The sequence below is a fragment of the Ptiloglossa arizonensis genome, chromosome 3, assembly GCF_051014685.1.
Source record: "Ptiloglossa arizonensis isolate GNS036 chromosome 3, iyPtiAriz1_principal, whole genome shotgun sequence".
Lineage (NCBI taxonomy): Eukaryota > Metazoa > Arthropoda > Insecta > Hymenoptera > Colletidae > Ptiloglossa > Ptiloglossa arizonensis.
Window position 1 is genome coordinate 24,701,159 of NC_135050.1, and position 25,189 is coordinate 24,726,347.

General features: G+C 40.8%; 1 protein-coding gene across 5 annotated transcripts in view; it reads left to right on the forward strand.

Annotated features, from left to right (window-relative positions):
- The window catches only part of LOC143144593 (uncharacterized), a 259,819-nt gene that overhangs the window by 204,199 nt on the left and 30,431 nt on the right, over positions 1–25,189 (forward strand). For all 5 annotated transcript variants that reach the window (XM_076307173.1, XM_076307170.1, XM_076307169.1 and 2 more), the window contains exons 18-19: positions 17,371–17,534; positions 22,242–22,443. In XM_076307173.1, coding sequence (XP_076163288.1) covers positions 17,371–17,534; positions 22,242–22,443 — 366 coding nt within the window. The remainder of the gene's footprint in view (positions 1–17,370; positions 17,535–22,241; positions 22,444–25,189) is intronic.

The window sequence follows — 25,189 nt, forward strand, 5'->3', positions numbered from 1 at the left end:
AGATTTTATATAAAGTTTGAATAATTTCTGCAAAGTTCAAATCGAAAATGCACCGTAGCAATTAATTTTCGAAATATCAAATTATTTTTCTTCCCAAGTTGTCATTCCACATTTTGTTAGATCTGTTCCTAGTTTCGGATTTGAAAAATTCGATATGATTAATTATAAAAAATTCATCAGATCCTAACCTTAAAAAAAGTTTCTTTTATTTTTGCGAGTTGCTAACGTAATTGCGCTGGTAGCAAACTAAATACAATTAATATGTATCGACAATTAATATATTGATTGTCTTAAAAAGTTTGGAATCGTTGGAAGATATTCTCTACGGGAACTATGAACTTAATAATATATTGTTAAACGAGTCGAGTTGGAACGATGGTCGAATGGCAACGCTGTACTGTCATCAATTTCGGCCATGACACTTATCGTTGGTATATTTGTATCATTTATTAATTGCAAAAATTCTCCCTGTCGGATTAATTTGATACAAGACTCTTTCAAATTTAAATACAGTATTAAAACACATGTAATCTCGTAATTACTGTTAAAGAAACATTTCAAGTTCGACCACCGATCGTTAATAATCCCCTTACCAATCAACGCGTTAATCTCGACCTCCACTCGATTCTAACCTCAAAGTCATCCGCCATAGAAGCTCCTTAATCTCGTGTGTTCTTCTATTCGACTGTACGTTCAAGAACTTTAAATAAAAAATCTCCCTAGTGCATGGAACACGTGTACTTGAACTTTATAACATAGTATACAATCAGAGGAAATTCTCGTTGCATCCGTTATAATAATTTCAATTGTCAATGAACAATATACATACGTACATCTATCCTCGTTGTTTTCAATAAAAAAAAAAAATAAGAAAAAGTCCATTTTCCTTATTCATCCAATTGAAACTAACAAAGATACACGTAACATAAAAAAGTCTCGTATGCATTGAGCCTAAAGCTACGTTTCCATTTGAGAGTAAACCCATCGCGAGTTGTCCTCGATTGTTCCCGCCAGACTACGTTTCTGAACGATTATCAGACACCCAAACGCAGTTTCCATCAACGAAAAAACGCTCTAGTAACGAACTCGCGACACTTTTGCCCCCCCGAGTAACTCGTAGCCTAAGACGGCGGTGTTGGAAACGTCTATGACCGACCGGGCGCGACACGAAAAGTCCCAAAGTTCGCGCGATAGTTCGAAGATGGAGCCAGTGTGGAAGGTGGCGAAAGTAGACGAAATAGAAGCAACGAAAAGTGTTCGAGCGGTGTAGTAACTGGACTGTAGAGGGAGGTAGCGCGGAAGAGACGGTGAAAGACGCGTAGGAGGAAGAGGAGCGTAAAGAGAGGTAGAGAGGGGAGCCAGGAGGCAAGGATAGAGGTAGAGAGTGGCGTAAAAGCGTAGTCGTGTCGCACGTACGCTCGTCTGACGGCGACGTGCTCGGCATTGCAACTCGGCCCGACCGAACACCGACGAACCAAGCCAACCCCTCTGAGGGGTTTTCCACCCCCCGAGAGTCATCCCTGGCCGACCCTCTCTCTCAACCCTCTCCCTGGAAACCTCTGGAACACCCTCGGTCTCCTCCTTCCTGTTTCTCTACCACCCCTTGATTTTCTCACTCCCTCGGCTCGCTTCCTGTTCCCCTCTTCGTCTATCAGTCATTTTCTTCGATTCTCTTCTCTCTCTCTCACTCACTCACCGTCTCATTTTCGCCTACGGAGCGTCTTCCACGTTGCACCCAACCCACCTCACGACGGGGTCTCCTGCACCCTTTGTCGTCCTCTTTCCGGTTCGATCCTCTTTCTCGATCGCGCGGCGGTGTGTCTCCCCCCTCACGGTGGTTCTCTGTCTTCTTTCAGCCGCTCTTTCATCCCCTCCTCTCCCCCTCCACGGTCGCCTCGCCCCCTCGCAATATCCCCCGGCATCCCTCTCGTCGGCCTCATTGCGAAGACCAAACACATGCTCCCTATCTATCATCAAGATGTATTAGCGTCCAACATTTGCCGGGTGAACTCGTCGCTGTGCTGCATTATGCAGGAGGCGCGGCGCGCGAGGCCGTCTAGCCACCGAAACCCATCCCGATCCGCGAACCTTGGAGCGGAGAGGAACCCAACCCCGCCTTCTTCTTGTTTTACATGTTTTCGCGTGCCGCCTGCCAACCGGTCCGTCCTCCGAGTCGTGTACCATTCGGAACCGAAGGGAAAAACCTTTTTACGAACTCGAGAATCGTTCCGCGAACTTTCGCGGGATTTTTCGTTCCGGTACGCGCCAGAATGTATCCTCGCGAGGCGGTGGGACTCGGTTAAGTCGGTTGGTTCGAGGAGAGCACGAGTTTCTCGAGCCGCACGTTTCGTTGAGGTTAGGATTCGAGGGAAGTTGACGAAAGTATTCGAATCTTCTCGTAATTTCGAGAAACGAGGATCTTCGGGACGATTAACGTTCAGTGGAGGGTTTATTGGTTTTGATACCGCTCGTGGGTCTGTATCGACCCGACATAACGTTCGGAGCAATGTTACAGACACGAGTGTAACGTTTCGGACGGTCACGATTTATATTTAATGTTTCTTGGGTCGCTGAAGACGATCGCGCAAAGTTCGTCCGAGTTGAAGCTTTACGGAGTTGAAAGTCGATCTTTTGTCGAGGTTGGATCGAAGTTGGGTGGTTACTCGGTTAAGAGAGTTCACAGAAGCTTTACGGTGTTGAGGTTGTTCTTTTATCGAGGTTCGCTGGTCGATATTAGGCGGTTAGTCTGTTAACGGAGTTCGTTGTGGCTTTGCGGAATTGAAGTCGATCTTTTATCGAGGTTGGATCGAAGTTAGGTGGTTACTCGGTTAAGAGAGTTCACAGAAGCTTTACGGTGTTGAGGTTGTTCTTTTATCGAGGTTCGATCGAGATTAGGCGGTTAGTCTGTTAACGGAGTTCGCTATGACTTTGCGGAATTAAAGTCGATCTTTTATCGAGGTTGACGTTACATCGACGCCGAGTCGAGGTTAGCTCTCGAAGACTCGGTTACGGTAGCGCACGAACGTCGAAAGTGTACCGCGGGAGGGTTTAGAAGGCAAGGGTCGATGTTTCGTCGAGATGAATCTCGCAAAGGGTGTAGATGGCACGCGTGTCGGGGATTAGATTTCTGTTGTTGCGACGAACAACGGAGAGGGTGTCGCCGAAGCGTTTTACGAATCGACGACGCGAACGAGAGGATTTGCTGTATTTTTTGGTGGATTGCAGGTGTCTCGTGTAGGATTAAAATGGTAATTCGTGGAATTGAAAGTAGCTTTTCTTTCGCGTTAGGGATTTGATCGCTGGACACGCCACTCCCTGTGTAAATTCAAATTCAGATGTTAGGGTCCTTCTCAATTCGTTACTGGACGTTATATTTATCGATCCATCGAATTATCATGTCTCCAAAATAAAATAATGCCGTGAGCTTTTATGATACTTTGCAAAATTATAAAAAGCGATAACGTTGTTATTCAATGTAATTTTTTCTCATTTTTAATATATCGTCTAAAAGAAAAGATACAAAAAATGAATAGCTTCCTTCGAGTCTCAATATCGTTACCTTAACAACTCCGTAAATCTTTCAACTATGCAACGGTACATGTTAAGTGTGCTCGAACATCCCCGTGAAATGTCAACGCACCTGTCAAAATCTCGACCAACAGAAAATCACAAAAAATTAATAGCTTCCTTCGATTCTCAAGATCGTTACTTTAACAACTCTATACAACTCTCTCAATGATACAACGGTACACGTTAAGTGTACGCGTCGGAACATTCCCGTGTCAACGCATCTGCCAAAGTCTCGACCACAAAAGTCCCAAGAAAATCAACAGTTTCGACTCTAAACTTTATTAACTTAAAAATCACCATGACACTCGAATATTTCAACGAAAAATCAATTCCCAAATCCCTTCTCGATACAACGGTACACGTTAAGTGTACGCGTTGGAATCATTCCCCTGTCAACGCATCTGTCAAAGCCTCGATCACAAAAATCCCAAGAGAATCAATAGTTTCGACTCTTGACTTTATTACCTTAAAAATCACCACGACACTCGAATATTTCAACGAAAAATCAATTCCCAAAACCCTTTGGGATACGACGGTACACGTTAAGTGTACGCGTTGGAATCATTTCCGTGTGAACGCATCTGCGAAAGCCTCGACCGGAGAGTCCATCGCGCCGCAGCAATAGTTGGAGAGCACGAGACGAAAGCCGATTCGTCGTCCACGGAATCGATTGCTCGCGAACGATCCAGCGTCCATCGGGTTGCCTGTCGAGCGTTAGCCGGCGTTTGGTATTTGGGATGCACGACGTGCAACGAAAAGCGCGACGGAATGAGCGAGTGCAGAGCGTGGCGCGCGAATCAGAATGGAATGTCCCGCGTGTATTATGCATTCGTAAACAGGCACCAATCGAAGCAGTACACAACCGTTGGGGACGACCGTACGCGACGGCTGGCGTATGTCGCGCCGCGACGTAGGCGCGACGCTCGCCGCCGATTACGTTATTGCGTAATTCCAGACGAAACGCCGCGCGCCGTGCCGCGTCGCGCCCCGTCGCCTTCCTTGCGTTTTGATATTCCGCTCATTAGCGATCGTTCGCACTTAACCGCTGCGTGATCCGCCTCTGGGACGCGCCTCGGACCCGTGAGAAAACTATTTTCGTCTAGAACGGTTGCACGAGAATCGGCAACCGACGCTACCGGGGGAAAGATAATTTTCAGATTTTTAAGGCGTCGACCTTTGCGAAACACCCGCGTAGGAGGAACGTTCGAGGAACGAGTCTCGAACGCTTCCAATCGGTGCAACTCGGCGGGACGACAGATTCGAGAGCCACGGGACGATTCGATCCGTCGAGTAGCAACTCCATCTAGGATGAGTACTCGCTGTCAACGATATGCTAAGCGTGGCTGCTGTTATTATCGTTTGTAGAATATGGATGTTTGTTGTAGGGACAATCGTGTCACTTTGGGCATCATTGAGCAATTTTGAGGGTTAATTCGAAATTAATTTCGAGGTTAATTTTGAAGATATGTATTTTGTAGTCTCTGTGTGGAGCATCGATAAGGGTTCGTGTACAGATCTTGGCGAAGGGAAAAAGTTTCTTAGTATCTTTTGTCCAATGAATAATAGTACTAGAGAAATTTTTCATTTTGTCACTTCGAGCATGATTGAGTAATTTTGAGGGTTCGAAATTAATTGAGAGGTTAATTTTAGAGGCGAATTACAAAAACCACGCAAACTCTCCCATAAAAAAAAAAAGAAAAAACAAACACAAAGGAGTAAAACAACTTACATCCCCCTCCCCTAAAAAAAAACACTTCTGCATCCTCTGGACGTGGAACACCCATCACCCCATCATCAACGTCTTCCAGGCGTCCAGAAACGTCACTAAAAAGATCGTTCCTTCCTCGAAAGTACCGATAAGAGCTCTTCCCCCACCGCTTCGTATTTCCTCGGTTATCGTCGGGAGCATGTCGCGTCGCGTCGCGGCGCGCGATTATCGAGTCCCCGAATGTCGGGGTTTCGAATTCCGCGCGCGTCCACGGGTAACGAACTCTCGCAGTCGGCTCGAGATCGTAAACGAGCCGCGTATACAGATTCGAGGACGATGTCTCGTCGTCTTCCACGTCGTTGTTCTGGTCGTTGTCAGGAAGCACGTGGCCCGGTGGACCGAGGCCCCCTCCCCCTCCCTCCCTCCCTCCCTCCGGTTGTAACGCGCGGCACGGTTAATCGCCGAGTGGTTTTCGGACTCGGAAGCTCGTTAGCCGATACGTACACCGGCGGGCAGCTATTTCGAGTGGCCGCGCGTGCCTTTATTCGGCGCGATCGTTCGGGCATTACGCTCTTTTTCTTGCCACTCGCGGCGTCCTTTAAAAAGCCCGCGCTCGCGATACGGCCGAGCAATTAAAATACTAGCGTGTGTACGCGCACGGTAACCTCAGGAATCACCAGACGCAAAAAGCCTAATTCCCCAGTACGACATCGGTGCACGACGGTGGTACAACGACGGTGGTGCCGCGCAGGCGCACACGAGTGGAACCAAATACCCCCAAAATGTGTAATTATATAACATTCTTAATCTCGTACCGCGTGAATTTTTCTTCTTTCCTTTCGACCATTCGATAGTAGAGAATAAGAGGGGTATGATCTGGTATGAGCTGTTTGTATGTATATGGTATGTGTAGGTGTGTTGTGTGTGAGGGACAATGGTTCGTTGATGGAGTTTGGTTTTTATCTAATAGAGATTAAATAAGCAACAGGGGTTGTCGAGACGCGACAGGTTTTGAAAGAGTCGAGAAATTGGGAATTGTTTTAATGGTCTTTAATCTTTGCCTTTTGTTAGCAATGTGGAACCTTGACTTGCGGAGTTATTTACAGCGAAAAGAGGATTTTAGAAAATTTCAACTTTTTCGGTTTAAATTACGAGTACGATCCGTAGTGTAGGAGTTGGACCAAAAAGCGTTGCGAGTCGAACTCGTCGATTTTGGGTTGTGGTTTTTATTTATAACGAGCGGGGGATTCTGTGGTTGTAACTGTGATATTACTTCGAGTTTGTAGGTACTGCAAGTGAAATGTAAAAAGTTGCCGAGTCAGCGTAGCAATTTCGTACACGCGGAGCGGGATAACTACAGGCTGAATGGGTTAAATATATCTCGAACTATCTGTGCAATTGACGTTCGACCCGTGTCATTAACAATGTCACTGGTATACCTCTGTTCACAAGTATGGGAACGTCCTGTACTTTTCGTGAGAAAAGATGGACACCGTTTCGAGAAAACTATGGTATCATAGGTGTTATATTTTTTGTCGACACGACTTTTTCCGCGTAATCTTGTTTATATTAATTTAAAATTTTCTATCGTTTTCTACTTTGTAAGAAAATTTCAATTATTTTCCACATCGCGAAAGTGACAAGTAATCCTTCGATATCTCGTTCGAACGAACCTTTTCGTAAACGATTTATTACGATGTGCTATTTAATGTCTTTTTTCGTACTTATAAATTTATAACGTTGTTCAATGGACTTTTGGTTTCGCTCGAACGCTGTCTTACGAACGTTCGGATTTAACGGGCTACCCCCTACTCCCAATTAGTTCCCTAAATCGAGGTATTACCGTACAAAGCTTTTGATGCCTTGCTCATTTTTTACGTTCGAAGTCTCGTTATACTTTGACAACACCTGCCGAGGGGAAAAAATGTATAGAGTCGATGAAAAATCGGTAGATCGTTACGGTACGAAACTTTCGAACGAATATTTAATTCGAACGATCTCCACGAAGTTAAAAACGACAGTGCAACGTAGCCATCGATCTTTGATTTATCAAATAATTTTCCACTGAAATTATTATCCCTAATGTCGTATTTTATCCTCGAATTCGAACAATTCGATACGATTAACGATACGAAAACTTATCCAACCCTAACCTCAAAAAGTTTCCATTCATTCTCGTTAAACGTTACAATCGTTTCTCTTGCTCTTCTAATTGCATTTTAATCAACGTATCGAAGCGTCGATAGTGATTTTCGAAGAGTCACCGGTTGTTCACGGACTCGTTCTAAGACGCGACAAAGAGATACACGATTCTGGTTACTCGCAAACCGTGTCGAAAATTGAATATTTTGTGCATTGTTGAGAGTTCAGTCGGCAGGCCGGTGACGCGAGCTGCGCTCGGTACCCTCGTAGGCATGCAGCGGCTGAACGCCGGCCGACCGCTCGCTCTGTATACCGAATTCGAATCAATTGATTGGCTGTTGATTGGAAATTGAATTAGATCGGAATGTGCGTGTCTGCGAGGCCGCGACGTGGTAGAGGGGAACGGGGAAGAAGGACAGCCCGATACCGGGTGGACGCGACGCGCAAGAGAAACAGACTGCGCGAGGGAGAACAAGCGACTGACATGAGCGAAGGAGCGAGTGACTGCTCGAGAGAGACCGAGAAACTGCGCGAGAGAGACCGAGTTAGTGTACGAGAGAGATCAAGCGATTGCCCGAGAGAGATCACGTGTACGAGGGAGAGCGAGTGACTGCTCGAGAGAGAGCTAGTGACTGCACGTGTGATAGAGCAAGTCACAGCGCGAGGGAGAGCGAGTAACTGAGCGAGAGAGCAAGTGACCGCACGAGGGAGAGCAAGTGACTGCACAAGGGAGAGCAAATGACTGTGCGAGGGAGAGCAAGTGACTGTGCGAGAGAGAGCAAGTGACTGTGCGAGAGAGAGCAAGTGACTGTGCGAGAGAGTGCAAATGACTGCATGAGCGACAGAGCAAGTGACTGCACGAGTGACAGAGTAAATAACTGTACGAGTGACAGAGCAACTGACTGCGTGAGAGAGCGCAAATGATTGCGCGAGAGAGAATAAATGACTGCACAAGAAAGAGCAAGTGACTGCACAAGAGAGAGCAAGTGACTGCACAAGGGAGAGCAAGTGACTGCACGAGGGAGAGCAAGTGACTGCACAAGGGAGAGCAAGTGACCGCGCAAGGGAGAGCAAATAACTGCGCGAGAGAGATCATGAGACTGCGCGAGGGAGATCATGAGACTGCGGGAGAGAGAGCAAGTGACTGCACAAGAGAGAGATCAAGTGACTGCATCAGAGAGAGAGAGAGAGAGAGAGAGAGCAAGTGACTGCACCAGAGAGAGAGAGCAAGTGACTGCACCAGAGAGAGAGAGCAAGTGACTGCACCAGAGAGAGAGAGCAAGTGACTGCACAAGAGAGAGAGCAAGTGACTGCACAAGAGAGAGAGCAAGTGACAGCACAAGAGAGAGAGCAAGTGACTGCACCAGAGAGAGAGCAAGTGACTGCACGAGCGACAGAGCAAATGACTGCGCGCTAGAGAGCAAGTGACTGCACGAGTAACGGAGCAAGAGAGAGGACGAGTGACGGAGGAAGGGAGGTTGTTCCAGAGCACGGTGCCACGGACTGGGGTCCCAAAGGGAAGGAGGCGAATGTGGTGGGTGGTTACGGAAGAGGGGAAACCGGGCACGGAGCGGCTGCTTCTGCCTTCGCAATGTGCCTGGAATATCAATGCCAACCACTTTTCGTTGCGACCGCTGTCGGACAGCGGCGCAAACCGGCGTCGTTCTTTCTCTCTGTCGCGTTCCCGTGTCCCTTCTCTCGCGCGCTAGCTCGCGCTCGCTCGTCTCCTCTGTTCCCGTGGCGCGTTTACGCACACATAAACCGCGTGTGCCGCCGTCGCTTTTCACGCGTCTGACCTCTTTGATACCGTGCCCGGAATCACGCCTGTATCCGTCGTTTACTCGTGCTCGGATTTGCATAAATTATTGGCTCCCACGAAGAATATCGATTCTCGGGGTAGTAGTAGTAGTCCGCCTTCAGACTTTGCGAGAGAAGGTTTTGCACAGTATCGCGGGATCACGGGGATGTTCTCTGGCGCGAGTTTAGGCGTCGGGTTAGTTTCTTCTGGGTCTTTGACGTACAGCGATGAACTCGCATAACGATTTAGAACCGGCTATTATCGATATACGGGTGGAGATTTTTTTTTTCTTTTTGCTTTTTTAAAGAAAGAGAACGACGAATTGGAGTACAATATAAGACGAAGTTAGATGAAGGCTATTAATTACGTTTACTGTCGGTTGTAGCACTATTGAGAGTTATTTCTTTGCGTTTTTTTTTTGACTGTTATCGTCGAGAGCATTTCTTTTTTACCAGAGATATGTTTTTAGTTGTATTTCCAACGTCACGTGTTGATTTTCTCCGAGAGAGATATGCTACATACGAAAGTTTGTGAATTTCCAATAGGGGGGGAATCTGAATAGTTCGAAGTAGGTACTATATTTTAGGAATCTTTATAATTAATAGTCGATTAAGCACGTGTAACATGGTAGTTTCAAACTAGAATTTATCGTGTAATACAAATCTAAAGCGTATTCAAGCTGGCGTGAAAAATTATAATAGATTTCCCAAACAAATTTATCGATGGTCGTACTATTCCTTTAGTATTCCGTAAGTTGCAATAGAACCAGCAATGCAAAGGTTAAAAATTAAGTTTGGAAAGTGGAAATACATGGTTACGTGACGTTAGAGTCACACAAAGGGTTAAACATCGAACTTTTACCCTCAATATTCGCGCTCCGAAGTATTCAAGTAGTATAAGACGCAAGTAGCCAGACACAGACCCAGGACGATTACGTCTGGTCTGTTACCACTGCGATTACTCTTTTATTTTAATATTTGTTTCGTTTACAATTACCTCAGAACCTCGTCTATTTACCGATAATTTCAAACTACGAGATAGAGCATTCAAAAGTGAGCTACAATCCTTTACCTACACATTTGTTTACATTTGCAAAATGAACCAACAATTCATGGTTCGTGCACCATCGAGACGAATATTTCCGAAACTCGTGCAGTATTTATTTTTTTAAATATTTATTTCATTTACAATTACACCAGAACTTTATCGATTTACCGATAATTTCGATCTACTTACCTACACAAAAATTTGTCCCAAATGAATCAATAATCCATCAGTCGTGCAACATCGAGACGAACAATTACACCAGACCCTCGTCAATTTACCGATAATTTCGATCTACTCACCCCTACACCAAAAAATTGTCCAAACTGAACCAATAATCCACGAGTCGTGCAACATCGCGAGTAACATTTCCAAAAAATCGTCAACGGAACCGCGGATCTTCCGGTTTCCCAAAGGGAAGTTTCAATTCGGAAGAACACACGCATCCGAGCGTCTCGAAGAGGAGATCGGTGTACAATATAAATGCAAGAAGGAAACAGTAGTAAATTCCGTCGTTTCGCCGGGAGGAATTACTCTGGAAGCAGAGAGAAGGAGAGAGTCGTCGTCGTCGTCGTCGTCGTCGTCGTCGTCGTCGTCAGGAGACGCGCGCGATGACCGCAAGGACGAGCTTTACGAGCTCCGCTCGAACTCTGCTCGTCACGCGATGAGCGAGAGAAATGATGCCTGGGATACGAAGATGAGGGAAGAGAGAAAGAGAGAGAGACGAACGAAACTTGTTGGGATGAGGGTAAGGGCAAAGGGAGGGGGTGGAGGCTCTCGTTTTCGTTCCCTTACGCCCCTGCGTCGTCCTCGTCCTCGTCGACGTCGTCGTCGTCGTCCTCGTCGTCGTCGTCGTCGTCGTAAACCCGGGTTTATTTATGCGGCCCTCGTCGGCCGCCTCCTGTAGTAGGACGACGGGGACGTGACAACGTGACGTGGTTACTCCATCGTCTACCTTGCGTTCTTACAACCCTTATAGTTCAGTTATGCTTTTCCTGATAAACGCGCGCTTGTTTCGATCCCGATGCCCAGGCTGTCTGGCTTCCTCGTGTTCGACGACGTCACGGTAGGTCACACGTGGAACTCGAGGATCTCCTCGGGGTGATCTGGTACGGAGGGATACTTTTTGATATTATAATGTCATAGTGGCTTGAAAAAGAACGAAAATTGTAGGGTTTCTTTTCGAGTAAATAATATGAGTGATGTACAGTGTCACCATTTGCAATTGGTACACCGTACTAAGGTATACGTTCTGTAGATATTGTCAAGATTTGCGTCGCGGTTGAGACACTGACGAGAATTATTAAAAATCTTTAGTCAAATCGAAACCTTTTTCTGCCGTTGAATAACCAGTGAGTGATTAATGTAGAGCCACACTTACCGAGCAAGAATCCGGAAATTGAATTGCTGTATCAATCCCAGTTTAAGAAAAACACGAATTTTTCTAACGATCAGAATTTTCGACAATAGCGAGGTACTACACGAAAGGTAAAAAGGTTGGAAAGTTCTAATTAGTCTTAGAGAATACAGGATTAATTGTTCTTGGTCCTAAATAGTTATGAATTAACGTCAAAATTGAAGAAAGTGACGATATATGTAGTTTCTCTGCGTTATATTTATATTTTTACAAAAAGTTCTTTACCTAGGACGAAAACTCTACTTACGATCGGGTTCTGTAAAATTTCCGAAGAATTTCTCATATATTTCTATGGATACCACCGAACTACGATGTACTTTTCAATCAATTTCAATTAAAAGAAATTTCATTAATATAGTATTCTAAATTCGCAGCCAATTAGCTCGGTACTACCCGCGACGAATTATTGTTCGTCGCGAGTAATACCGATTACCAGGTCTCACCGCGTGGAGGTTGCTGCGAGCGGAGACCCGGAGGGAGATAGATGGAATCAAAGTTCCATCGATCTCCCTCGATGCGCGGTACAAACGAAATTACTAAACCAAAGAGATGGAAGGAATCAATGTTCCTTCGATCTCTTCGTTTAGTTCTGCCAAGCAATTACATTATGGAAAAATTAGGCAAAATTGGGAAAGACGCGACACGAACCGTGCAGTTGGTCCTACTAGGTTTATCCCGTTTCCCCTCCGTGGTTCCGATTCCAGAGAAAACGAACGACGCCTACCACTCCCCTAGAGGAGTGCCCCGTTTCTCCATCTTTACGACGAGAGGGTCTTATTTTGGAGGCTTTCACAGGGACCGGCAAAAATGCCTGCTCCTGTGCTCGCAACATGCCCCCTCTGAAAGCGGACACACCGGAAGGGACGGCGATAGACCGTTCGGACTACTTACACGGCCGGCCACTTGCTTGTACAAGAAGCAGTGGTGACCGGACCGAGGAACGAGGAAGCGAGCAAAATTAAGCTAAAGATTGGTTAATTGCTTGGCAGATCACAGCCTTAAAACTAACTTATTCTAACTGCAGAGATAGAAGGAATCAATGTTCCTTCGATCTCCTCGTTTAATTCTGCCGAGCAATTACATTATGAAAAAATTAGGCAAAATTGGGAACGCGACACGAACCGTGGAGTTGTTCCTACTAGGTCGGTCCCGTTTCCCCTCAGTGGGCCCGATTCTCAAGGATATGCGCGACGCCGTCCACTCCGCTAGGGGAGTGCCCCGTTTCTCCCAACTCCGCAGCCAGGAGCCACGCATAGCGTGGACCTGACTCACGGAGGATGACGAAGAGAGGGTCTTATGATGGATCAAGGGCTTCCGCAGGGACCGGTGCGAACACCTGCCCCTGTGTTCGCAGCATATACTCTCTCAAAGCGGACGCACCAGAAGAGACGGCGATCGAGCGTTCGGTCCACCTCCACGGCCGGTCACTTGCTTATGCAACAAGCAGAGGTGGCCGGACTGAGATACGAGCAAGCGAGCAAAAAGAAGCTAAAGATTGGATAATTGCTCGGCAGATCACAGATATTCGTACATGGTGACCTTAAAACTAACTTAGTCTATACTTAGAATTAACAGTCCCGCGGAGGATGCAATACATCAGTCCTATTCGTTCTTCGTCCTTTGTTTTCCGATACATCTCAGAGAATGTATCTAAGAGAAACCTAAGAGAAACCTAAAGTCAAGGCATAATAGAAAATAGAAATGAATTTGGTTAGTGAAAAAAAATAAACATGTAGAAACAAGTAGAAATTAAAATCAGAGAACAAATGAAATGAATTAGACAAAGAAACAATTAAAAAAAAAAGAAAGGATTGAAAGAGTGGTCGCCAGTACTGACCACCGCCTACCGGTGGCCAGTACCGGTTACCAGGGTGGGGGGTCCCCCTTCCATAAACCTAAAACGAAGAGATCCGTCCACCTCGGAGGCTCCAGGAACAGTGAAATTTTAAACAACCGGTGGCTCCTTATATACCCACCGCAAGGTCACTTACCGGTGACTTACCGTTACTTCCGTTGTCTTTGTTCGATCTAATCGAATATTTCAAGGAATTGATCGCTTTTTAGCCATTATTTATACTAGAACATTGTTAATAATTGTTTAACCTAGGGTCCTACGACGGTTGTTAATAAATATGATAAATAAACATCAAGATATTGCGAAATCTTCGAAGGCGAACGGTTTCGGTGAATGTTTGTTCATTTCCGCGATTGTTACTAACATTTATGCATGTTCCCAATATTGATCGAACAATGTGCATCTTATTTATGTATTGAAATTAATTAAGAAACTTATAGAAATTGATTTTGATCGAGACTCGATGTTAAAACGCGTTTCGTAATGTTTCAAAGCAATGAAAGTAACAATTGTGTATTAGATACATTAATTTAACATTTGTTTAATTCTTATAATTTACACAATACGCGTAGAAGTGGTATTTTTTACATAAAAGTGCCAAAATTCAATTCATCGCTGTTCTGGATAGAAAAATCATCGCGATGAATATTTGTGAATCGATAATCGATACATGTAGCCTTGAGAATGTCAGTTGGATCTCAGCGAAAAATTTCTTCGCAAACAAAGAATATTTCAACGAAATGATATTTTAAGCCATTATTTATACAAGGACATTGTTAATAATTGTCTAAAGTATGGTCCCACGACGGTTGTTAATAAATATGATAAATAAACATCGAGATATTACGAAATCTGCGAAGACGAACGGTTTCGGTGAATGTTTGTCCATTTCCGCGATTGTTACTAACATTTATGCATGTTCCGAATATTGATCGAACAATGTGCATCTTATTTTTGTATTGAAATCAATTAAGAAACTTATAGAAATTGATTTTGATCGAGACTCGATGTTAAAACGCGTTTCGTAATGTTTCAAAGCAATGAAAGTAACAATTGTGTATTAGATACATTAATTTAACATTTGTTTAATTCTTATAATTTACACAATACGCGTAGAAGTGGTATTTTTTACATAAAAGTGCCAAAATTCAATTCATCGCTGTTCTGGATAGAAAAATCATTGCGATCAATACTTGTGAATCGATAATCGATACGTGTAGCCTTGAGAATGTCAGTTGGATCTCAGTGAAAAATTTCTTCGCAAACAAAGAATATTTCAACGAAATGATATTTTAAGCCATTATTTATACAAGGACATTGTTAATAATTGTCTAAAGTATGGTCCTACGACGATTGTTAATAAATATGATAAATAAACATCGAGATATTACGAAATCTGCGAAGACGAACGGTTTCGGTGAATGTTTGTCCATTTCCGCTATTGTTACTAACATTTATGCATGTTCCCAATATTGATCGAACAATGTGCATCTTATTTATGCATTAAATATGATTGATTCGCCTACAGCAATTAATTTTGACAGAGATTCGAGGTATAAACGTGTTTCTTAATGTTTCAAAGCATGGAAAGTAACAATTGTTTATTAGATAAATTAATTTAACATTTGTTTCGTTCTTATAATTTTCGGAATACGCGTGGAAGCTGTATTCTTTAAGTAAAAGCATCGAAATTCAATTAATCGCTTTTCTAGATAGAAAAATCATCATGATGGACGTTTGTGAATCAATAAACATTTCCAGCCTTGACAATGTCGGTTCGATTCAATTCGACAACAATTCCATCGCGAACAAAGAATATTTCAACGAAATGATATTTTAAGCCAATATTTATGCTAGGATATTATTAATAATTGTTTAAACTACGATTCTACAATAGTTGTTAACAATTATGATAAATAAACATCAAGATATTGCGAAATTTGCGAAGGCGAACGGTTTTAGTGAATGTTCGTTCCTAAACGCGATTGTTATTAACATTTACGTATGTTCCTAATATTAATTGAACAATGTGCATGTTATTTATGCCTCACAAATTATTAAGTAACTTATAGAAATTGATTTTGATCGGGATTCGTAGTAAAACGTGTTTCGTAAAGTTTCAAAGCATGGAACGTAACAATTGTTTATTAGATACATTAATTTAACATTTGTTTAATTCTTATAATTTACACAATACCCGTAGAAGTTGTATTTTTTACTTAAAAGTGCCGAAATTCAATTAATCGCTTTTCTAGATGGAAAAATCATCGTGATAAACATTTATTAATCGATAATCGATATGTTTAGCCTTGACAATGTCGGTTGGACCTCAATGAAAAATTCCATCGCGAACAAAGAATATTTCAACCAAATGATATTTTAAGTCATTGTTTATACTAGAACATTGTTAACAATTGTTTAAACTACGATCCTACGACGGTTGTTAATAAGTATGATAAATAAACATCAAGATATTGCGAAATCTGCGAAGGCGAACGGTTTTTGTGAATGTTCGTTCCTAAACGCGATTGTTATTAACATTTACGTATGTTCCTAATATTAATTGAACAATGTGCATGTTATTTATGCCTCACAAATTATTAAGTAACTTATAGAAATTGATTTTGATCGGGATTCGTAGTAAAACGTGTTTCGTAAAGTTTCAAAGCATGGAACGTAACAATTGTTTATTAGATACATTAGTTTAACATTTGTTTAATTCTTATAATTTACACAATACGCGTAGAAGTTGTATTTTTTACTTTAAAGCGCCGAAATTCAATTAATCGCTTTTCTAGATGGAAAAATCATCGTGATAAACATTTATTAATCGATAATGGATATGTTTAGCCTTGACAATGTCGGTTGGACCTCAACGGAAAATTCCTTCGCGAACAAAGAATATTTTAACGAAATGATATTTTAAGCCATTATTTACACTAGGATATTGTTAATAATTGTGTAAATTATGGTTCTCCGACGGTTATTAATAATAATGATAAATAAACATCAAGATATTGTGAAATCTGTGAAGGCGAACGCTTTCAGTGAATATTTGTTCCTCTATGCGATTGTTATTAGCATTTGCCCATAATCCGAATAGCATTGTTGCAATATGCATCTTATTTATGGAGTATAAACCATTAATTAGTTTACAGAAATTAGTTTTGATGGAAAATCGACAAATATATCAATACCAATCTTTTACTTTAATTTACGATCAAAATAACTAAGTAGTTAAAATGTTCATCGGTGAGATAAAACGTTCACCGGTGGGATAAAATGTTCACGGGTGGGATAAAATGTTCACGGGTGGGATAAAATGTTCACGGGTGGGATAAAATGTTCACGGGTGGGATAAACTGTTCACGGGTGGGATAAAATGTTCACGAGTGGGATAAAGCGTTCACAAGTGGGATAAAGCGTTCACAATTGGGATAAAGCGTTCACGAGTGGAATAAACCGTTTACGAGTGGGATAAAGCGTTCACGAGTGAGATAAAGCGTTCACGAGTGGGATAAAGCGTTCACGAGTGGGATAAAGCGTTCACGAGTGGGATAAAGCGTTCACGAGTGGGATAAAGCGTTCACGAGTGGGATAAAGCATTCACGAGTGGGATAAAGCGTTCACGAGTGGGATAAAGCGTTCACCGATGAGTTAAAATGTTTGTGGTCCCATTGCAAGAATATAGAGTCCGCTTTCTTTGGTCTATCGCTGCGACCAGTTTATACATCACTCGCACCCCAAAGAGGGCCCTCCGGTGGCTCAAGAACTGAGCAATTTGTTTGAGTTAGTCGAAGACCGCGGCCACTAAAAATGTATATTTAATGTTCTAGGCCGAACTGGCTGCGTTGAGGGATCGCAAGGCGGCGATGCTGGCACTGAACGTCTCGACGCACAGACTGATCACCGATCTCGGTAACACCGCGTCTTTGAACTTCACGGACCTGAAAGACGGCGTGGCGGACCTGTATCGCGTTTGGGACGAGACTTTCCAAAAGTGAGTATCACTGACAGAGTAAATAGAGAATGCATGAGAATACATCGTGCGATTTACTTAAATTTCTCCCAAGACCAAATGCATAACATCGATTTTTCGCTAAATAGTTTTCGCTAAATAGTTTTCGCTAAATAGTTTTCGCTAAATAGTTTTCGCTAAATAGTTTTCGCTAAATAGTTTTCGTTAAATAATTTTCGATAATAATTTAATCGATGAGGTAAAAGACATGGCTCTGTATCAGGGCGTGTACTTGTCGATTGGTCCTCGACGAAAGGATCCAGCTGCAACTTGATAGCTGAGAAATATTAAACACCGTCTTATTAAACACTCAAAGTAGCACTTGATCGCGAAGAAGTGTTACTTTGTAACACTTAAGTGTATAATAAACGGTACTTGAAGACTGAACTTTATTTTAACACCAATATCGTAAACAGTACACCAGTTACATTTGTTTCTCGCGGAAAAATCAAACTTAGATCCTGCAGAAAGATTAAATTACATTTAAGAAACAGTATCGAATAAAAACAGGAATAAAATATCTACGATAGGATTATCAATACGCGAAGCATAGGTAGCGAATTTTTACTTCGAATGTACGTTCTTAGAAATCGTGCTCTTTTGAATTGGAAAAGTACAAACAGTGGATCACTCCTGATCTTGAATCCGAGTAATCGAGATCTTATCAATAACCGAGACACTGGTGTTCTTGTAACCAGAATATCGCTGTCACGCTGTAAAACGAGAGAAGAACTCTTGTAATGGAAACGTAACCGTTTTCGAACGATCGGACGATTAGGGATTAATGACGTTTGCGATTCTCGGACGTCTTCCGTGTCGAGTTTCCTTTTTTCATCAAAGAGGGGTGTCTACGGTTATCGAGTTTCGGGTCCGCGCGCGGAATAGCTGGTTTAGGATCATTGACTGACCGTTCGCTGGACGACGTAGTGACGTTCGGTAAATATTATGAGAGGCAATGAAGCCTTGAAAGCAAACAACGGGAACCCGGTGGACACCATAGGTACCGGCAACGAGGGCTCGGATCTTCGGGATTTTGACCCGTGTCACGGGATTACTAGTTTTAGCCGGGATCGCAAGTTTAATCTCGGATATTTCGAAAGTGTCCGACGAAGAAATATCCTTTTAGACGACTTTTCATCCGGGATGGAGTAGAATTTTTTTTTATGTTTACGGGGAAATATAACCGGTAATTAATCTACGATTAATTAATCTAATTTTACGATTGTTGCTCCAAAGATTAAAAGTTACGCGCGTTGTTTTTGAAATTGTGTAGAATTTTATCGACGTTTATGGGGAAATATAACCGGTAAATAATTATTTTACGATTGTTGCTCCAAAGATTAAAGGTTACGCGCGTTGTTATTGAAATTGTGTAGATTTTTGTCGACGTTTATGGGGAAATATAACCGGTGATTAATCATGTTACGATTGTTGCTCTAAAAATTAAAAGTTACGCGCGTTGTTCTTGAAATTGTGTAGATTTTTGTTGACGTTCATAGGGAAATATAGTCGGTGATTAATTATTTTACGATTGTTGCTCCAAAGATTAAAAGTTACGCGCGTTGTTCTTGAAATTGTGTAGAATTTTGTCGACATTTATAAGGAAATATAACCGGTGATTAATCATTTTACGATTGTTGCTCCAAAGATTAAAGGTTACGCGCGTTGTTCTTAAAATTGTGTAGAATTTTATCGTTTCTTGCGGTAAAATTAATCAATAATTGGTAATTTCACAATTATTGCTCCAAAGATTAAATATTACACGCGTTGTTCTTGAAATTGTGTAGAATTTTGTCGTTTCTCGCGGTAAAAATAATCAACTATTAGTAATTTCACAATTATTGCTCCAAAGATTGAACATTATACGCGTCATATTCTTTTTTTTCGAAATTTTGTAAAATATTGTCACAGACCATCGTATCAATGATCAATGATTAGTAATTTCACAATTATCGTTCCATAGATTGAATATTACCCTCGTCATTTTTTTTAAAGATCGAGATTTTGTTACAGCCCACGGTGAAAGTAACCAATAATGGATAATTTCACAATTACTGTTCCGAAGACTTAACATTACGCGTATTGTTTCTTTTTCCCCAAGGCTTGTCTAAATTTTCTCAATTTAAAACACTTAAAGGTTCGCATTATATTCAATGAAAAAATATCGATAAATCTGTTTAAGATGTGTGTAGACTTATACCAGGATCGTTTTTGTAAACATTGCCCAAAGAGAAGTGAAGTTTGACACCACTTTGGGAATAAACAAATATTTGTAAACCTATCGAACCTATCTGAGATATTTACCTGTTAGATGTATTGAAAGGGTTTGGATGTAAATTCTTGAAAAGTAAATATTCTTATATCAGCTCGTATCCGGAACTATTGGATTATTCGGAAAGTCGTTTCGTTTTTAAAAATAGAAAATACATAATTTAATAGAATGTTTATATACTCTAAAAAATCGTGTTTCATATTCACCAAAAAAAAAAAAAAATGAAACAACTTTCCGAACGACTCAATAGCTTCGAGAGTTGTAGATTCAACGGATGCTATTCGATACTAACGAAATTCCAAAGGGAAAGAAAATGCAACGGAACGGAGAACCGAGAAATGGCGGAGGAAATCACGGACTCTGAAATTGATACGTGCTCGAGGTAAAAAGCACGTCGCGTGCGGAACGGTCGCGTTTTAATTGCCGTATGAGCACTTGATTCCCCTGTCTGATAGGGGTTTGACCCATGCAAAGGGGTTTACCACTGACCCACTGGGCTTTTACAAAGGTCGAGCCAACTTCTCCGGTGTTCCCCAGAAATTTCTATTCTTTGCACGAGCGCGCACGACTGTTCCGTATAACGTGTACAAATCGTCCGATGACACCCAGCACTTCATTTCTCGTAAGGACGTGTCGTTCTATCGTCGATTTCACTTCGATTGCATTCGATCTTGCTACGATATACCGACACGATCGTGTTGGAAACATGTCGCGATTCGCCTGACAAAATCTAATTTAATTTAACGTAATTCTGTAAGTCTAATTAGCAGAGAAAAATATTTGTTGTACTACTTTGCACGATATTTATTTTTATGATACTCGAAATCTTACTCTGTAATTTAATAAGTCTATGTAAGATGATGAAATAATTCTGCTTGATGTAAGAACAGTTATTGAATAAATTTAGGTACAGGGTGGGGGGGAAAAATATTTCTAAAAAATAGATTTTTTTTAGAAATATCAGAGATTTACAGCAGAAAGGCATACAAGACAACGAAGCTTCGAATTTGGTATTTCACGATCTTGAATATCAAATACGATTTCGTTCCATTCGTTTCAACGTTTCTAATCGAACGAGAGCGATTTTTTCGTTTCGTACGCCAATGTGTAACGCGAAACCAGTCTTCCTCGATCCGGTGTGCAATCTTGGGGACCGTCAGATTGACCTCGAATCAACTGTTTTTATTTGCCGATAGTGCCATCGGGGCGAATCCACTAATAATTTGACGCCTTACTGTTTGCCGAGAGGCTTTTGCCTTCGTTTCCACTTTTTATTGTGTTGACACTGGATGCGATTTTTCCATTCAATTTCGTCCACCGATTCCCAGAACTGGGAAGAACCGATGTTTATCGAGCGCGTTGTCGAATCGATCGAATACACGTCACGAATAAGTTGCTCTAGGTTGTTTCCATTCCTTGTACGTATCAAATTTCGTCCACCTTCCGGTGCAGCGTTTTCTTACGGTTTTAGATTTTGAGAATTTTTGAAGTAAATATCGCGCGAGAGAGCACAATCGAGATTTCTCTGCCTTTAAATTACAGAAGTTTCAACTTGTGATGTGTACAAAAATTAAAATGAATAAAAGTATATTTCGTTACGGTTATATACCTAGAGAATTTTAAAAATAAATATTTCATAGAATAGTAGTACAATTCACATTTCTCTGTCTGTAAATTATGGAAGTCTCAGCTTGTAATATGTACAAAAAGTAAAATGAATAAAAGTATATTTTGTTACGGTTATATACGTAGAGAATTTTAAAAATAAATATTTCATAGAGTAGTACAATTGATATTTCTTTGTCTGCAAATTATAGAGCTCAGCTTGTGATATGTGCAAAAAGTAAAATAAATAAAAGTATATTTTGTTACGGTCTCATATCTAGAGAATTTTTAAAATAAATATTTCACAGAGTAACATAATTAATATTTCTCTGTCTGTAAATTATAGAAGTCTCAGCTTGTAGTATGTACAAAAAGTAAAATGAATAAAAGTATATTTTATTACGGTCTCATACCTAGAGAATTTTTAAAATAAATATTTCACAAAGTAGTACAATCGATATTTCTCTGTCAAAATTATAGATGTCCAAAAAATAAAATAAATCAAAATTTCGTTATAGTCTCATATCTACAGAATTCCGAAAATAAATATTTTATAAACTAGTATTTACTCTCGATATTTCTCTGCCTGTAAATTATTTTATAAAAATCTCAGCTCTTAGGTAGCAAAAAAAACATACACACACACACATTTTCGAGAATTGTTGAAATAAATACCGTGCAAAGTAGTGCAGTCAATAATTCTCTGTCTGTAAGTAATATAATTCTCTATTTCTAAGGCACTAAAAAAAAAAAAAAAAAGAAACAAAACTTCCATCGAATATATTCTGAACTGTGTTTATTCACTTTTCCAGGGGCAGCCAACAATTGTGCGCTCTGCAGGCCGTCCAACAGTTTAGTATTCGTTTGGCGGAGCTACAGTGCGCATTACGAAGGGACAAGGATACCCTCGCAGTTTTGGACGTAGCCCTCCAGGCAGGAGCTACATCGGAAGTAGCTTCGTCTGTTCGTCACGTCGCCAGGCTACTGTCCGAGAAACAAGACATCAGTTGTCAGGTAAGATCATTTTCTTCGCACGGTAAAGATCCGGGGAAAAGTCTCTTGAACGGAATGAGATCTAATAATCTCGCTGCGACAACCTTTACTTCTTATTATTGAATACTTATCAAAAACTCGTTACGATTCTGGATATTCTTGAGAAACGATACACGATGAAAATAAATAGATATGGGAAAATGAACGACTGGCAAAAATACAATACAGAATCGTGTTAAAAATCGTATGTTTTGACAATTGTACAATATTATAGAATTGTGTTGAAAAATCGTATATTTTGCCAAAATTACAATATTATAAAATCGTGTTACAGAATCGTATATTTTGAAGTAAATAATCGTGTATAATTGTATATTTTGACAAAAATACAGCATTATAGAATAGTGTTAAAGAATCGTATATTTTGAAGTAAATAATCGTGTATAATTTTATATTTTGACAAAAATACAGCATTATGGAATAGTGTTAAAGAATTGTATATTTTGAAATAAATAATCATATATAATTGTGTATTTTGACAAAAATACAGCATTATAGAATAGTGTTAAAGAATCGTATATTTTGACGTAAATAATCATATATAATTGTATATTTTGACAAAAATACAGCATTATAGAATAGTGTCAAAGAATCGTATACTTTGAAGTAAGTAATCATATATAATTGTATATTTTGACAAAAATACAGCCTTATAGAATCGTGTTAAAGAAATGTATAGTAATCGTATACTTTTACGAAAATACACCGAGAAATCGTGTCAAAGATTCCTATAATTTGGAAGACTTTATTTCTTAAAATACATATCATATTGGAATAAAAAATTCTCGGTTAATACCATCAAGTGTCTAATATACATCAATTTGGCAAACTTAAATTTTGTTACCTCAAATTGAATATTTGAGGTATTTTTTAAAAATAATTTGAGGTATTTAATAATGTAAAAGTAGTTGAACGTAGAAAATTTCGAATCTGAATGATCCATTCGTATAATCACGCTGAAATAAACAGAGAAACCTCGAAAGAAGAATGCGAACAACGATCGATAATAGTCCCATCGTTTGTACGAGAAGTATAATCGTTTCAAGGTACTCGGTCACCGTTGAATTCTTTCTTTTCCATCTCTGAGTTAAAGGGCAGTGAAAAAACCCCACGTAGCGATTCTTCACGGTTATTCAAACACCGCGCGCCGTTTTACATCCGCTCGGAATGAGCATTTTTAGTGTACCATTCGATTCATTCAATGACACGGTGTAAGCGTTGTGGAAACGAACGAGACCCGTACGTAATCGTGGAATATGGTTCGGTGGTAAAATTTTTTCAGTGTCGCATGAAAAGCGTTCGAAAGTGATTTCGTCGAGGCGAAAAGAGGGAACACGTCGTAACGTTTTACCCCGATGAACATCTGGGCCTCTCGATGGCGGGAAACGCGTAAACAGTCAACACGAACACAATGTTAACGTCAATGTTAATGTCTCCTTTGTTTGCCTTGCGACCATTCCACCTGCGCGTGTTCCGTTTGATCCTTTTTCAAGGCGGTTGGTCGTCGTCTGAAAACTCAAATTTACTTTTCTCCGCGTTCTCGGTATGGAAGAAAATGAAAGAAAACGTAAATGGTGTCCTTACTTACGTAAATTTCTGTTTGAAAAACCGAAGTTACCGCATTGGAACAATTACGATCGTGTCGAAGACCGACATGGGTTTGGTTAAAAGAATTCAAATTCCTTTGACAGTTCTCTACTTCAGTTATTTCGTAGTCGAAAGCAACGATATAATATTTTAGAATACTTTCGTGTTTAACCTGTGTCTACACTATTGGGGAGTTTAGTAAGCCTTGAATGTTAAAAATAAGAAATTGTAAATTATAAGAGAATGTTATAAATAGAGAAGAAAGAAGAGAAAAGTTTCTTTGAATTTTTACCCTCAATTGGACGATCTGTTTGGAGCATAGTGTATCAAAAAATGTCTCATCTTTTTTGTACCGTGTATAGTGAAAAGTTAAAATAATAGAATTCGAGTTACATGAGACTGTTAATCCTCCTTATGGAGATCGAAGCTGGATCATTTCTGACCCATGCCAAAATCACACATAAACATACTCCAAAGTGTAATTTTTTCCTTGGCATTTTACAAACAGGTTTATTACAAAGAAAAAATATAGGTTTGTTAGAAAAAAATGTATAAATCGTTACAGAAAATTATCATAGACAAAAGAAAAGCCAGCATATGTAGAAAAGAAAATTTATTAATTTTCTGCACAATTTCTGCATAGAATTTTCGCGAATACAATGATTATTACAAACGAATTGTTGGCACTCTTTACATGCAGAAGTATATTTGTTATCTTTTTTTATACAAATATATCTTCCACGTTCACGTATGGAAAGATTCTTAAAATACTTCGACTGCTCTTTTGAATATCTAAAAAACGACTAACGTAAGGTCTCGAGCGACTCACCTCTTGCGAGATATAATATTCCACTTTGTAAATATTCGATCGATCTTTTTTTTAATTTCGGTAATTTTCTACCATTTTACACGTTCAGAGACCGTGCTTCGAAGAGTTAACTTGTCGTGCTATAGGTGCACGTGGTCCCATTATACACGACGATTAGATGCATAGGAATAAGTGAAGAGAATTCGGAGGCGGGCGAGAACCGCTAAATGTGCACCGGGATTTTGCATCGTGATCCACGTCTCCACGCGGATGATAATGGGTGAGGATACCCAGTCGAGGATGACTATACCG